This window comes from Silurus aristotelis (assembly GCF_946808225.1).
Source record: "Silurus aristotelis genome assembly, chromosome: 2".
Lineage (NCBI taxonomy): Eukaryota > Metazoa > Chordata > Actinopteri > Siluriformes > Siluridae > Silurus > Silurus aristotelis.
The window spans coordinates 2,695,752-2,711,350 of NC_139575.1; the positions used below are offsets into that span (position 1 = coordinate 2,695,752).

The 15,599-nt window shown below is 39.8% G+C and overlaps 1 protein-coding gene across 3 annotated transcripts in view; it reads right to left on the minus strand.

The window, feature by feature from the left end:
- Window positions 1-15,599, minus strand: part of oca2 (oculocutaneous albinism II) — a 370,587-nt gene that overhangs the window by 315,387 nt on the left and 39,601 nt on the right. For all 3 annotated transcript variants that reach the window (XR_014536975.1, XM_083562919.1, XM_083562918.1), the window contains exons 15-18: window positions 14,396-14,528; window positions 4,096-4,243; window positions 982-1,039; window positions 622-730 (exon numbers count right to left, since the gene is read on the minus strand). Coding sequence is in view for 2 of the 3 variants with exons in the window: in XM_083562919.1 (XP_083419045.1) it covers window positions 622-730; window positions 982-1,039; window positions 4,096-4,243; window positions 14,396-14,528 (448 nt within the window). In the remaining variant the exon portion in view is untranslated. The remainder of the gene's footprint in view (window positions 1-621; window positions 731-981; window positions 1,040-4,095; window positions 4,244-14,395; window positions 14,529-15,599) is intronic.

Genomic DNA, 15,599 nt, shown 5'->3' on the forward strand with positions numbered 1-15,599 from the left:
AAGTGGAGTGGAGTGGAGTGAAGTGAAGTGAAGTGAAGTGAAGTGAAGTGAAGTGAAGTGGATTGAAGTGAAGTGAAGTGAAGTGAAGTGAAGTGAAGTGAAGTGAAGTGAAATGAAGTGGAGTGGAGTGGAGTGGAGTGAAGTGAAGTGGAGTGGAGTGGAGTGAAGTGAAGTGGAGTGGAGTGAACACTGTAGTAAAAGGGTTTGTTAACTGATCTGAACCTGCATGAGGCTTTCCGTACAGCTTCTTCGTGACAGTGTGTGTTCTAAGTGTTATATATGTGGAAAACTGAATTTAATTCTACCAGCAACCTAAAGACACCATATAAGATCAAACACTGAGAGGAACAAAAATGCAGACAAGTATTTGAATGTCTCAACATTTTCATGCTAGTGTTCTGTATATACTGTATTAGGCCCAGCTGCAAATAATTACTTTGTCAACAGATGGCTTAAAATATACACAAATGAACTCCTATGCTAATACCACTCTCGTAATTAGCATTGCTCTCAAGGCATGTTATGAAAGTAACAGAGTAATTGTACAGCATTTCCTCTTTAAATGCGTTCAATTGGTACGTGTCTGCGCTAGTGGAAGTAGAAACGGTTAAAAATTCTCACCCAGCTCCAGATGAATCCCGGCTACAAAGGAGTTCAGGAAGAACATGAAGATGACTATAGAGAGTATCGACACACACTTCACCAGCAGGACTTTATCTGTAATTCTGTGCTGTATAAAACAGAGAGAGAGAGAGAAAGATAGACAGATACAGTAGACTGGCCTTTCTCTGACACCAATTATGTTCTCTCAGCCATAATTAGAGAAATTAGTGCTCCTTCTCTTCAATATGACAATAACACCAGAACAGGAAAAGAACTATCAAACTGAGGGTTACTCCGGAAACCTGGTGGGCTGAAACAACTTTATCTTTCTGATTCATTTCAATCTACATTTTTTATTATTATAATATTCAGTTTTACCGTTTTCTGGAGCTCCTGGATGTTGCTCTCCCAGTTTTTGTCCTCTTGAGATATTTGCCTAGAAAGAATAAAAACATAAAAATGTGCAATCATGCTGTACCAGAATGCAGATAAAACGAATTAATACAGAAATGAAGCTTCATTGAATCCTTGCAGTAAAACTGTATGTCTAAACAGTATGCCAGTTTCAAGGCTACATAAGGATGTCATAACAAATTATTTCATAGCACTTGAAAGTTTCTTCAACACTCATTTAACCTTTATCATTTGGGTGACACCTTGCTGCAATGTAGATTGACATATGTATTACACTTTACACAAGCGGTCATATAGAGTTCATAACCTGACATGACACCTGAATAAGCCCTTTATGACATATTTTAAACAAACCCCTTCATATATTTAAATGAGAAAAAAAAATGATAGCCTCCATCTTTTCCATATTTGACATTAGTTGACATAACACCTGAATAAAATGACATAGCGTTCTCCTGACAAAAAGCTGTTATGACTTAATGACATAACAGCTGACCTGTTGTGGCAAAGTCATATAATTGATGATGTGACATAATTGGAGAAATGATTCACAACTTTGCTGTGTGAGCATGTCAAAAGTGTAGCTTGGTACAGTTACTAGTTATGACACTGTAATAACCACGTTATAAACATTTAAAATGGGTGTGGGGAGTTGACTTTGTTTATCATGACTCTGAATATCTTAATGGTGTCAAGCTGTCATGAGGTAATGCCATGACGCAACCTTGTGCCAACGCATCACTCAATGTTGACTGAAGCAAACTTTAACTTTAAGTAGAAGAATATTGGAATAAGACGCTTTTGTTATGTTTGCATAAGTTGACATCAGTCGTCAACTGATGAAAGGCTTATGAAGGTGTTATGTTGTCTTATGAATGCTATTCCATTGGATGAAAAAAGCATATCTTGTGTTAATAGTACTTCAGTAGAAGTTCATAACCCTGTAAGTACTCTGTATGTTCCTTCTGCTTAATTATAATAATATCTGAATATCCATATAAGGTAAATGTTAAATGCTAGAAGAGCTATTAAGCGTTCATAACAACCTTTATGAAACCTGGTCTGATCCATTTTGGCACTGCAATTGATCGTCTCTTAACGGCGTAATGGTGGAACCAGGGATAGTTTAATTAACCCACAATTACGCTTTCATATTGAACTTCTCCAAACGATGGTTTTATAGGCGTTACTTCATGCGCCCTGTTTCCGAAACTGGGCCATTAAAAGTTTCTGTTCAGTCATGAATAATCAGAGATATACCAAGGACAAAAAGTCCTTGAAGTGAAATTACAACAGCTCCTGATTACCATGACAACCCAAAGAGAGTCAATGGGACTCGCAGTCGCTCAGGTGGATTCACGCCCCCATGCCTGATTATTGAATATCTCTATTGGAGACCTGAGGTTAGCGACAGTTTGTCTGTTCGGTGGCGTGTGAACAACCGACTGTTAGATATGATCTTCGACTGATCCGTCACACACACACACACACACACAAACGATTCCGAATAACGATTTCTGTACGATGCTGTATTTACATCTTGGGCCTTGAAGCATCACTTAAATATATTGCCCCGATCTGGTCTCACATCCCATAATTCCAGTGTTTATCATTCCCCTGCCACAGCGCGGCTGTCTGAGACGAGCTGAAGATCCACATAACATCCTATTGTGGAAGAGATCATTTTCATAGAGCTGTTTCATAATATGTAAGCAGGTTATCAAAAGATCACACAAGTCATAATGGAGGAGTAAAAGACACTGATACTCGGTCAAACGCCGCGGCGTTGCCACCAAGATCAATCTCACGAGGCTGAGATGTCAGGAGAAGGAGAATGGAGACTTTGATGATGAGTAAAATGGATGAGAAACTAGGTGAGAGCTGGAGAAGTCTGGTTAACTTGGACTCGTGTCAGATTTGGTGGAACATGTCCACAGTTTGGGAATAACGGAAACAGGCTAATCGATATCAAAGTTTGGTCTCAAAAAGGGTTTAATGGCTTTCTGTTGTTCTCAATCTGGACTTGGTCACACTCGTTTGGACTACTACTTTTTTGCTGTTGTTGTTGTTGTTGTTGTTGTTGTTGTTGTTGTTGTTCAAGTCTTTTTATTGCTATTTGACAACATTTTCTATGTACAAAAGCACAAAACTAAGATTTGGTGAGTTTGACAAATTGTGACATCTAGACGACTGGGTCAGAGCGTCTCCAAAACTGCAGTTCTTGTGAGATGTTCCTGGTCTGCAGTGCTCAGAATCAAAAGTGCTCCAAGAAAGGAACAGTGGTGAACCGGCGAAAGGGTCGCGGCTGGTTTATTGATGTACATGGGAAGCGAAGGCTGGTCCATGTGGTCCGATCCAACAGACGAGCTCCTGTAGCTCAAACCGCTGAAGTAGTTCATGTTACATTAGGATCTATTTGCTCTACAGTATGAACTTCAGCACTGACTGCCAAATAATAAAAAAGTTTCACTACAGCCTTCAGTGGAGCATCGAATCTTCTTTAATCCAGTGACTAAAAGTAAGTAAAGATTTGTACTTTCACAACTAAAGTTGAAGAAGAAATCAAATATTTGTATTATTTTCAGAAACAGAGTTCTTTTTTTGTTAAGCCAAATATTGCACGAATAATGAAAGGATTAATAGATAAATACAGAGCTTCTGGAGGAAAATTCAATATTAATTGCCAGAAATAATTAAGCTTAAGTCATGACCCAATCATGTGTGTAGGATTAGTGACCTGAACTCCACACCTATCACACGAAGGATTAATACTGAAGGAAAATTGAGCTCCTTTTCCTGTTGTCCTGTGTAGGCAGTGAACTACTTTAAATTAGATAAATGTATGTGGTAGACAAGTTTGGACTTGATCTTGACTTGACATTGACTCCTTTAAGATTTGATTTAATCTCAATATCAGATTGGGTTTAAACCTGTCTTGATCTTGACTACAGGCCAAATTGACCAAATGTCTCTTTTTATGTGAGGTTTTTATACAAAAGTCTTTGAAATTGGCTGATATCATAATTGTAGCCTGTTAGTTTTTTACTCCTCAGTGATGTTTTTTTCTTGTTTCAGTACCTCTGAAAGGTCCGGAGCTTCTTGCGCAGGAGGCTCTCCAGGTTGAGAACCTTCTCCATGAGAAGACACTTGACAGCCGTCTCCTCTCGGCTGGCAGGGTTGATCCGCTGCGCTGTCTGTCTCCACACCCGAATCTCGTGCTTCAGTTCTACAAAAAGAAACGGGGAGAAAAAACAGAAAATTGGACGTTCATCCTTCCCTGAGTAGAGCTGCACTCTTCTGGAAATATGCTTATGGGAAAATGCCTTGCATGGGTGAAGTTTTATCTTTTAACACAATAAAGATAGTGGGAAAATAAAGTTTCCACAATGGTTCTGATTCATTTATGGAGCTAAGGATGCTCCTCTTACTGCATATTTAATCAGCTTTTATATATTGATACGCGCCTCCCGCGTGCTCTAAGCCTTTTTACGGCTTTGCTTTTTCACATATTTATTTCTGGTATCGTATTTAACGCAGGAGCAGCAGGAAGCTGGTAATGGCAGTGTTGATGCTGTGAGCACGGGTCCATCTGCGTTACAGCAAACACTCATTACATCGGCATCGGATGCGTTAAAAATGTTTTCATGAGGATGGTGTCGGATCTCTACCAGGAGAACTTTATTCAGTCTGCTGGTGCTGTTATGGAGAGACCTGGCACTACTGAGAAACCTTCGACTGAATTCTTTATTCTGATTGGTCACACAATTAATCATTTTTCACAGTTTGGCAGATGTCCTTATCCAGAGCGACTTACATTTATCTCATTCATACAACTAAGCAGCGATGGGGTTAAGGGCCTTGCTCAGGGGCCCAGCAGTGGCAGCTTGGTGGGGCTGGGATTTGAACTTTTGACGTTCCAAACCAGAGTCCAATGCTTTAACCACTGAGCTTTTAATGACTTATAATCACTCAAATGAGGACAAGGTTCACTTCTGAGTCTGGTTCCTCTCAGGGTTTCTTCCTCGTATGTTCTAAGGGTTTTTCCTGGCCACATTCACTCCAGGCTGCTTATCAGGGAGATAAATACACATAATCCACTTATATAATTTTGTTTTGCAATTTTTTCAGCTTGCATTCTATAAAGCTGCTTTGAGACAATTGTGAAATAAAATGGAACTGAATTGAATTGAAATAAAAAGCATGACATTTAGTTATATGATGCTCTTCAAGGTGTCAACAGTAACCTTGCTTGACTGATGTTTTTCTTTTTAGAAACAGCTCACCCTATTGTGTTGTATTTCTTACTTAGGTGCCACACGGTTCAGATGAAATGAAGGATAGAGCCTGGGTATTAGCCAGGCAGTTCCAGAAGTGGGAGTTTGGTACCATGGAAGCTGGCACCGCAGGGTCTCCTGGCTTTATAGATTTGAAATTGGACTGGCATGGAGAAGCCACCAGCATGAGTCGTGATGGTCTTCCAAATCAGAAAAAAACAGGCAGCAGGTTGGTGAGACGTGTACCGCCTGTTGTCCTGAATCACTGCACTCTCATTCTCCAATATACAGGCTGATAGTGTTTGCCCTGAACCCAATAACCTCATAGCAGCAGAATGAAATAGAAAATCGTGCACAAAACACAGGAAGACTCACGGAGAGAAGATTCTCACCTCTGTCTTTTAAAGGAGAAATTCTTTTTTTCAGGGGCTCCTGATTTACCAAAATCTAAAATAATGAGGACAGTTTGATTTGCAGAACTTCACCAGTTGAAGATTTGCACAGAGTAGTTATGAACATGAGAAATTATAATCACATGTCAATTATTAAATTTCATTCATGTCTATGGTACTTTCTGGCCTACCTACCTTCACCTTTTTTAGCCCTGCTGTCAAAGCTCGTTCTGATGGAGTCCCTAATGCACTCAGGTCACACTGCACAGTGTCTTTAACCCTAACAATACATTTACATTTATGCCATTTGGCAAATGTCCTTATCCATTATCTCAGTTATACAGCTGAGAAACTGAGGGTTAAGGGCCTTGCTCAAGAGCCCAGCAGTGGCATAATAATGAGAGCTGTCAAAATGAATGCAGACGTCAAAATGAACGTTATTAACGCGTTCATTCTAATCGCCAATTTATTTTAACGAATGCAAATGTTATTGTGTTATGTTAATGTGCGATTGATGCAGCACGCATTTTTGTTTGATCTGGTTTTTTTTATATATATAGAAGTAAATACATATAAAAGAGGTGAAATTAAAGCCTTTAGCACAGCACACACATCCATTCACGACGTCCTTCCTTTACTCAGATATAAAAAAATTATAATAATAAACTCCACTGAAAAAGTCTCAATTCAGCACCAAAATCTGCTATGATTTACACGACAATTAAAAGCGTCCATGTGGAAACATAGCAAAAGTTTCGTTCAGTGTCCTGATGATTTACGCCTTTTAAAACCCCATAACAACATTTACAAGAATATTTTGGCTTTATATTGAGTTTGGTTTCACTAATAATAAACATACATTTGCATAAAGCATTGCTGAGTAATTTTGCTTATTTGTCTTATAATAATAATAACAATAACAATAATAGTTATATTAACAATAAGAATAATAAGAATAAGAATAACAATAAAATATTAATAATAAGAAGAAGAAGAAGAAGAAGAAGAAGAAGATTATTAATAAGAATAAGAATAAATAGTTTAGGTATGATAAAACTGCAGAAGGATTCTCAAAAGACTTGTAGCTCAATAGAGTGGTTCAATTAGTGAAAAGGCAAAGAAATCAGCTAGAGAACAGGTCAAGAAATGTCCGAAAATGTCAGGAAAGGTATTAATACACAAAGTTCACCCATGAAAGTTCAGCTTAGGCAGCTTCAGCTATCAGTTATAGTATCTAGCAACAATATAATATAATTTAGCAAAAGCATTATGCATCAGTTAACATTTAACATTGCTTATATTATTTAGCATGAGTTCAAGCTTAATTCAAGTAGCCATTATTTAGCATTAGTGCAGTATATTTCTCTGTGAAGCTGAGTACTAAACTGCACTAATGCTAAATAATGGTTAAATAACGGTGTGTAAAAAGAATTCACAAAAAATCAATAACCATGCTTTAAACATTTAGTTTATTCGTTTAGCATCTCCAGAAAACGAATATGCGCCATAGCCGTATAGGATAGTTGAAATTGACGATCACGTAAAGAGACAGAGGTACGAAAAAATATATAGGGAAATAAAAACTAATAAGCAAGCGACCCGCAGGCAACACGCATCAACTATTCTCAAACAGCATTTCATATTAATTATATTCAAACAGCACAAGTAGAAAGTAAAAATCATATAAAAATATAAAAATGAGAGAGTAATAGGGGAATAGGCACAAACTTTACACATCGTCAGATAAAACAGAACGTAGGAAAATAGTTGCAAGAAGTGTATAAAAGATCCAGTGCCTATAACAAACATTAAGTAAGATTCTATAGGAGCATGAGCTTAAGGTGCAGGCAGGATGAGAGAAAAGACAGGAAATTCCATAATAAGAAGGACTATAGTATGCAAAAATTACAAGAAATTGTATGAATAATAATTGTACAATTATGACTGCACAAGTCAGGACACTCTTAGTGCAGGTCTCAGGCTCAGATAAATGTGGAGGTTTGTGTTAGGAAGGACATCCAGAGTAAATCATGCGCCAAAGCAAATATGCGGATCACAAATCAGAATTTCATAGCGGATCGGTCGAGGCCCGGGTTCCCAACGACCGCCACAGGTATCATTAACAACAGGGTACCGGTGTAAATTGTGCTACTGTTGGCTGAAGGAGGAGAAGGAGAGGAAGAAGACGTCTACAGAGACAGCAGGGAAAGGAGAAGTGGAGGAGAGTGGAGGTTCGGGTTGGTACTTTAAATGTTGGTACTATGACGGGTAAAGGGAGAGAGGGAGCTGATATGATGGAGAGGAGAAAGGTAGAGATGTTGTGTGTTCAGGAGACCAAGTGGAACGGGAGTAGGAGCAGGAACATTGGAGGTGTTTAAACTGTTCTATCATGGTGTGGATGGAAAGAGAAATGGTGTAGGGGGGATTCTGAAGGAAGAATACAGTAAGAGTGTAGTGGAGGTGAAGAGAGTTTCTGATAGGGTGATGATCGTGAAGGTGGAAGTTGAAGGGATGATGATAAATGTCATCAGTGTTTATGCTCCACAAGTGGGTTGTGAGATGGAGGAGAAGGAAAGATTCTGGAGTGAATTAGATAAAGTGGTAGAAGGTGAACCTAGGAATGAAAGATTGGTGATTGGGAAAGATTTCAGTGGGCATGTAGGTGAAGGGAACAGAGGTGATAAGGAGGTGATGGGTAGGTATGGCTTTGAGAATGTTGATGGAGAAGTATAGAGAAGGTCAGAAGGAGTTGCATTGTGTGTGTTTGGATTTAAAGAAAGCGTACGACAGGGTGGAGAGAGGAGTTGTGGTATTGTATGAGGAAGTCTGGTGTGTCAGAGAAGTATGTGAGGGTGGTGCAGGACATGTATGAGGACAGTGTGACAGCAGTGAAGTGTGCAGTAGGAACGACAGACTGGTTCAAGGTGAAGGTGGAACTGCATCAAAGATCGACTCTAAGCCCTTTCCTGTTTGCAGTGGTGATAGACAGGTTGAAGTATGAGGTAAGACAGGAGTTTTCATGCAACAGTATGGTTTCATGCCGAGGAAGAGCACTACAGACGCAATATTTGGGATGAATTTACCAGAAAATGCGTAAGCAAATAGGCGGAGTACTCACATCCTCAAAAAATTATTGGAGCATGTAAATTGTTAAGGAGGAGATATTAGAGAAAGTATGTAAATTTCACAGGGTGTGGGAAATAAAAAAGAGGGGATTTTTTTTTTCTATTAACTTCACACTTGCATGCAAATGCTGCCTTGTGCCATTGCCGTTCAAGAGGTTTTCTCCCAAGGGCCTTCTGGCACATTGTTAATTATTAAAAACTTAGAATTTATTCATTTAAGATACATTTAAAACAGAAAAAATGTGATTGTGTTAAAAAAAATAAAGATTTAGATAAATATTTTTAGCGATTGACAGACCTAAAAGAACATTTAATATCTACACTGAGCAAAGTTCCCCAGATCAGCGGTTCATATAAACTCTTCTGTAACTGTCCTGTAAAAAGGTTTCTAGAAAAGGTTCCTGAATTGAATGTAATAAGGTTTATGCTGGTCACGTTTACTAAACCTGATCTCACTCCGGTCAACAGCGCACACGAACGACGTCTCTCGAAAAACAAAGCGCTGGAATGATCAGGCAGCGAGTCTGCCCGAGCGTCGAGGCCAATTTAATTACTTTTTTCGAAGGCCACTTTCACATCGAGTGCTGATCAGCGGGTTCCTAATCACATAATCCACTCGGTGTAAATGTTCACGCTTATAATTTGCCAGCACTGAAATTATTCCGAAAATGAATTGATTTTAATTGCGTCCGTTCCCGCTGGGCAGCGAATGACCCAGAACAGAAACATTGCCACCTCTTTTTGTCGCTCTTGTGGCTGAACGCCAGCCGTGAGACCTTCAGCAGAGAAAATTCAGAAAAAAAAATCCTGTATCCTGAGAAGCACCGCTGCGTATAAAGTGGGTTATTGAAAAGGAACTATTAAATGAATAGACTGTAATCTTCATTCGGTTGTCTTCTTCTCAGGTGTGCTGAGAAGGGCTCAGGTGTGGAATGAGATTGGAGAGAAAATGGAGATGGTGCAGGCGTGATGAAGTGTCTCCTGGAAGGACAGCTGCTTATAAGAACAGTGTGTAAGATCTGGAGGAGAGCCCAAGCTCTGGGATGCGAGCTTCTGCCATCGTGTACACCACCTGAGGCTTCAAACAATGGGTTCTGGTGTTTCCTGGTTCTAAAGTGACTGGAAATTACTGGAACTCTGTCCTCCTAAATGTTGTTCTGGGTTTCTGGGTCTTCTCTGAATAAACATTTTGGATTCTCTCAAACCTGATTCTGAGAATGTGTTTTGTGTGTAAGTTCTGACTTTCTGACTTTTGAAGTTCTCCTAAATATGGTTGTGAGTTTCTGACTATTCTCTGGTAATTACGTCTTTATGATATTTATCATTTGGTTCTAGACCAACATAGATATAATTTATTGGATTCTCTGTCGCTTGGCTCAGAGTTTTGTGGAAAGGATTGGTTCCTCAGGTTCGGATGCATATTTCTGGATGAACATGATTTTGAGATTACGTGATACTTCTGGATAAACATGGTTTGTCTTTTGAGTCAGAAGGTTCTCCTAAACCTTTTTCAGGACTCTTGGTTCTTAATGAGCATGGCTCCAGGTTTTTAAATATTTTCTGTTAAAATTGTTCTCCTAAACATGAATCTAAGTTTCTGGGTCTTCTCTGTTAATTACTCCTGGATGAGTTCCATCATTTGTTTCTGGATCAACCTGGTTATAATTTATTGAATCCTTTCTATCACTTGTTTTCAGAGTTCTGTGAAAAAGATCAGTTAATTAGGTTCTGGCATTTAGTTCTGGATGAATATGATTATGAGATTAGGTATATTTTTGCATAAACATGGATCTTTTTTTTTTTTTTTTTTGAGTATTTGCATCACATGGTTCTCCTAAACATTGTTTTATTGTTGGGGAGGGGGTTGGTCCTTTCTCTCACACGAGTCTTCTATATATGGCTCTGAGTCGCTGGGTTTAACACTAAACATATTTCTGGGTCATCAGGTCCTCTTTTTATGTCACATGGTTCTCCAAAACATTGTTCTAAGTGTCTGGCTCATCTCTGGTAATTACTTGAGGATGTTTTTAGATTTTTTCTATCATATGGCTCTGGATATACATAGTTTTACGTTTATAAATTTTCTGGATGCACATGCTTCTGTCATGTGTTTTTGCTAAAACATGGTTCCTGAGTTTCTGACATTGTTTGTAGAAACATGGTTAATGAGTTTCTTATGTTTTTTGCAGGAACATGTTTCTTGAGTTTTTTCAGTTTATTTTAGAACATGGTTACTGAGTTTCTGACATTTTGGCAGGAACCTGGTTCTTGGTGGACGATGGTGCAGTTGATTTGGTCACATGACTGCATCTCATGCCTAAAATTGTTTTTAAATCTATTGATTTTCTCAGGTCTCACTATAACACACACACACACACACACACACACACACACACACACACACACACACACACACACACACACACACACACACACACACACACACACACACACACTCACAGCCCAGGCTTTCAGGTACATCACACATTGGGTCTTTACAGCTTTTTAAAGGTCGACGTTCAGAGAACAAACATGTCTGATGTTGAAGACTTAAGAACAAGTGGCTCATTAAAGCTGCACCTTTCTTTTAACTGATAAATGAGTGTGTGTGTGTGTGTGTGTGTGTGTGTGTGTGTGTGTGTGTGTGTGTGTGTGTGTGTGTGTGTGTGTGTGTGTGTGTGTGTGTGTGTGTGTGTTGTTCATGAATTAAACATGTTTGCATGTTTGAAGAAGTGTTATAAAATCAGTGATTGTGTGGTTTGTGATCTTTTTAAATTGAAATTGTGGAGTTCTGGAGATTCATTGCTCTAGATGCTAAAACATTTAAATGGTAGCTCAGTGGTTAAGGGTCTGGAAGAAAAAACAAAGAAACAAAAAGAAAAGGAAGAAGAAGGAAAGGTAAAGGAAAATTAAAAGAACAAAAAGAAGAGGGATTTGACACAGAAGACGGTGGAGGAAAAGTAAACAAATGAAAAGATGAGGAAGATGAAGGAGGAGAAGGTGGGGGAAGTAGAAGAAAAAAGAAGTAAAAGAAAAAAGAAAGAAAGAAAGAAAGAAGAAGAAGAAGAAGAAGAAGAAAGAAGAAGAAGAAGAAGAAGAAGAAGAAGAAGAAGAAGAAGTTCAGTGTGAGTGTCAGGTTTTGGATGGGTAAGGATTTGTGAGTGTAATATCACCAAATGGCCTTCAATCTCAGATTCGGGAGAACAGGAAGCAGCTCAGAGCACCACATCCACCCTTCAACCCTCGCAGGAGACACATGAGCAGAGCATCATCTACCACAGGATTTATAGTTTTAATCAAGCAGTACTCGAGTCAGAACAGGATCAGGTGATCAGGATGAAAGAAATATCAGAGGAAAGGGTCTGAAATGAGATCGTCATGAAATAAATCACTAAATAAAGGGACCTTCAGTGAACATGAAACATGACTGCAGCAAGAGAAACTACAGGCTCGAGTTTAACAAGATATTTATGAGGTCTTCATCATAAACCACAGCTGGTGAGAGCTGGTGGTGTATTACAGAACCACACTGAGGTACAGGGCAGTGGGACACTAACGTACTGAGGTACTGCGGGACTGAGGTACTAAGGCACTGAAGTACTGGGGGACTGATGTACTGAGGTACTTATGGACTGATGTGCTGAGGTACTCATGGATTGATGTGCTGAGGTACTTAGGGACTGAGGTTCTGGGGCACTGATGTACTGAGGTACTAAGGTACCGAGGCTCTGCGGTATTGAGGTACTAAGGCACTGATGCACTGAGGCTCTGAGGTACTAAGGCACTGATGTACTGAGGTGCTGAGGTACAAAGGCACTGATGTACTTAGGCTCTGAGGTACAAAGGCACTGATGTACTGAGGCTCTGAGGTACAAAGGCACTGATGTACTGAGGCTCTGAGGTACTAAGGCACTGATGTACTGAGGCACTGATGTACTGAGGCTCTGAGGTACTAAGGCACTGATGTACTAAGGCACTGATGTACTGAGGCTCTGAGGTACAAAGGCACTGATGTAATGAGGCTTTGAGGTACAAAGGCACTGATGTACTGAGGCTCTGAGGTACAAAGGCACTGATGTACTGAGGCTCTGAGGTACTAAGGCACTGATGTACTGAGGCACTGATGTACTGAGGCTCTGAGGTACTAAGGCACTGATGTACTAAGTCACTGATGTACTGAGGATCTGAGGTACTAAGGCACTGATGTACTGAGGCTCTGAGGTACAAAGGCACTGATGTACTGAGGCTCTGAGGTACAAAGGCACTGATGTACTGAGGCTCTGAGGTACTGAGGCTCTGAGGTACTAAGGCACTGATGTACTGAGGCTCTGAGGTACTAAGGCACTGATGTACTAAGGCACTGATGTACTGAGGCTCTGAGGTACAAAGGCACTGATGTACTGAGGCTTTGAGGTACAAAGGCACTGATGTACTGAGGCTCTGAGGTACAAAGGCACTGATGTACTGAGGCTCTGAGGTACTAAGGCACTGATGTACTGAGGCACTGATGTACTGAGGCTCTGAGGTACTAAGGCACTGATGTACTAAGTCACTGATGTACTGAGGATCTGAGGTACTAAGGCACTGATGTACTGAGGCTCTGAGGTACAAAGGCACTGATGTACTGAGGCTCTGAGGTACAAAGGCACTGATGTACTGAGGCTCTGAGGTACAAAGGCACTGATGTACTGAGGCTCTGAGGTACTAACGCACTGATGTACTGAGGCTCTGAGGTACTAAGTCACTGATGTACTGAGGATCTGAGGTACTAAGGCACTGATGTACTGAGGCTCTGAGGTATTGAGGTACTAAGGCACTGATTTACTGAGAATCTGAAGTACTAAAGCACTGAGGTACTGAAGCAGTGAGGTACTGAGGCTCTGATGTACTGAGGCTCTTAAATTCTGGGGTACTGAGGTACAGAGATACTGCTGCTCTGAGATACTGAGACTTTGTGGTCTGACAGAATGGGACCCAAAGGAGGCACTGGGGCAGTAACACTGACTGGAGCTTGAAGGGGAATTTGAACAGGATGAACAGTAATTTTCCTGGTACAAGAACAGGACGTTTATAAAGAATATATTTATATAATAAATAAAAAATAATAATGAGGATGATGATGGATGATGACTATGAGAGGAGGAACATAAAGAAGAAGCAAATTGTTATGAAGAATAAAAAGAAGAAGAAAATAAGAAAAAAGATTAGAAAAAAGAAAAAAAAAACAAAGATTAGAAAGAAGATTAAAAAGAAGAAGAAGACTAAGATATTGGAGTGTGCCAATAGTCTGTATCTGTATTTAGAATTAAAATGTAAAAGTGGGCATGGCCTAAACCAGACGGTCCTGTAGACCCTGCAACTCCCTCATGAATCCCAGAGACCCTTACGATATTTATTATAATTATTTAAGGGTGGGGCTTCATATACACACTCTTTATGATGTCAGAAACACATCTGGTATGCAAATGTTCAGTTTTTACCCGTTTTACCAGTGGAGTACTGGTACAACTTCTGCATTTGTCAACAAAATGAAATGCGCAGTGAAGACATCTGCACCAGGTTCATGAAAGGATCATCACACACTCACCCACAATCTCACTGGACTCTTTGTTGTAGAGCTTTTTATTCCAGAAGAGAATCCTCAGGAAGGGAAAGGAGGTCAACAGAACCAGACAGATGCCCAGGAACATGTAGCCTGTAAACGCAGCAAAATCCAGTCCCTGAGGAAAAGAACAAAAAAAGATGGCAGAAAAAAACAGCGAGTAAATGTGTGTAAGAAAACACACAGACGATACAATTTATTACAAATCAACAAACCAGAAACAGAAGAATTGAAAAGGTGATGATGATGGAGAAATGGGAGAGGAAGCTGATGATGCTGATGATGTGTAGGAGGAGAAGGAAAAAGAGGAGAATGAAAATTATAAAAGAAAAAGAAGAATATTCACAGACTGACTGACGCTGTAATCAACCAATCACTGACAAAGGACGTCTCCATAATCTCTAGCGCCTGATTCAATCCACTGACTGTCTCTCTCTTCATTCAGTAATTAGGTGGGAGGGGTACAAACTTCTGCACTTAAAAAAATAAGACAAGAAAGAGGATAATGATGGAGAGAAGAAGAAGAAGAAAAGAAATAAAAAGATGATTGAGATGTTGCTGCTGCTGCTGCTGAATATGATGATGATGATGATGATGATGATGATGATGATGATGATGATGATGATGATGAGCGGGGAAAATGAAAATTAAGATGGATATTAAATAAGAAGAAAAAGAAGGTGAAGATAGAGAAAAGGAGAGGATGAAGATAAAAAAGGGTGCTGATGAGGAGGAGAAGGAGGAAATAAAAGAGGAGGATGAAGATGGTGATGATGATGATGATGATGAGGAGGAGGAGGAGGAGGAGAAGGAGGAGATTTGTTGTGTGTGTGTGTGTGTGTGTGTGTGTGTGTGTGTGTGTGTGTGTGTGTGTGTGTGTGTGTGTGTGTGTGTGTGGAGCTCAAGAGAGGATGAAGAAGTGTCTCGGGTCAGAATCGATGTGATTAAGATTTGAATATTGTTATTGCGTGTTTATATTCTGCCTCGTGTCTCCTGCTCGTGTATGTGTTTCTATTTCTAAGTGTGATGAAGCATTTAGATCTTCTCTCCTATCGACTGTCTTCATCACACCATCAGCCCACCTGGCTGGCGCCACATGACCCCGACATAAACACGCACTCTGAGTTCTTCTCAAGGACGAACACATGAGATAAGATGATGTGATAGTGATAGAGTGAGAACAGGATAA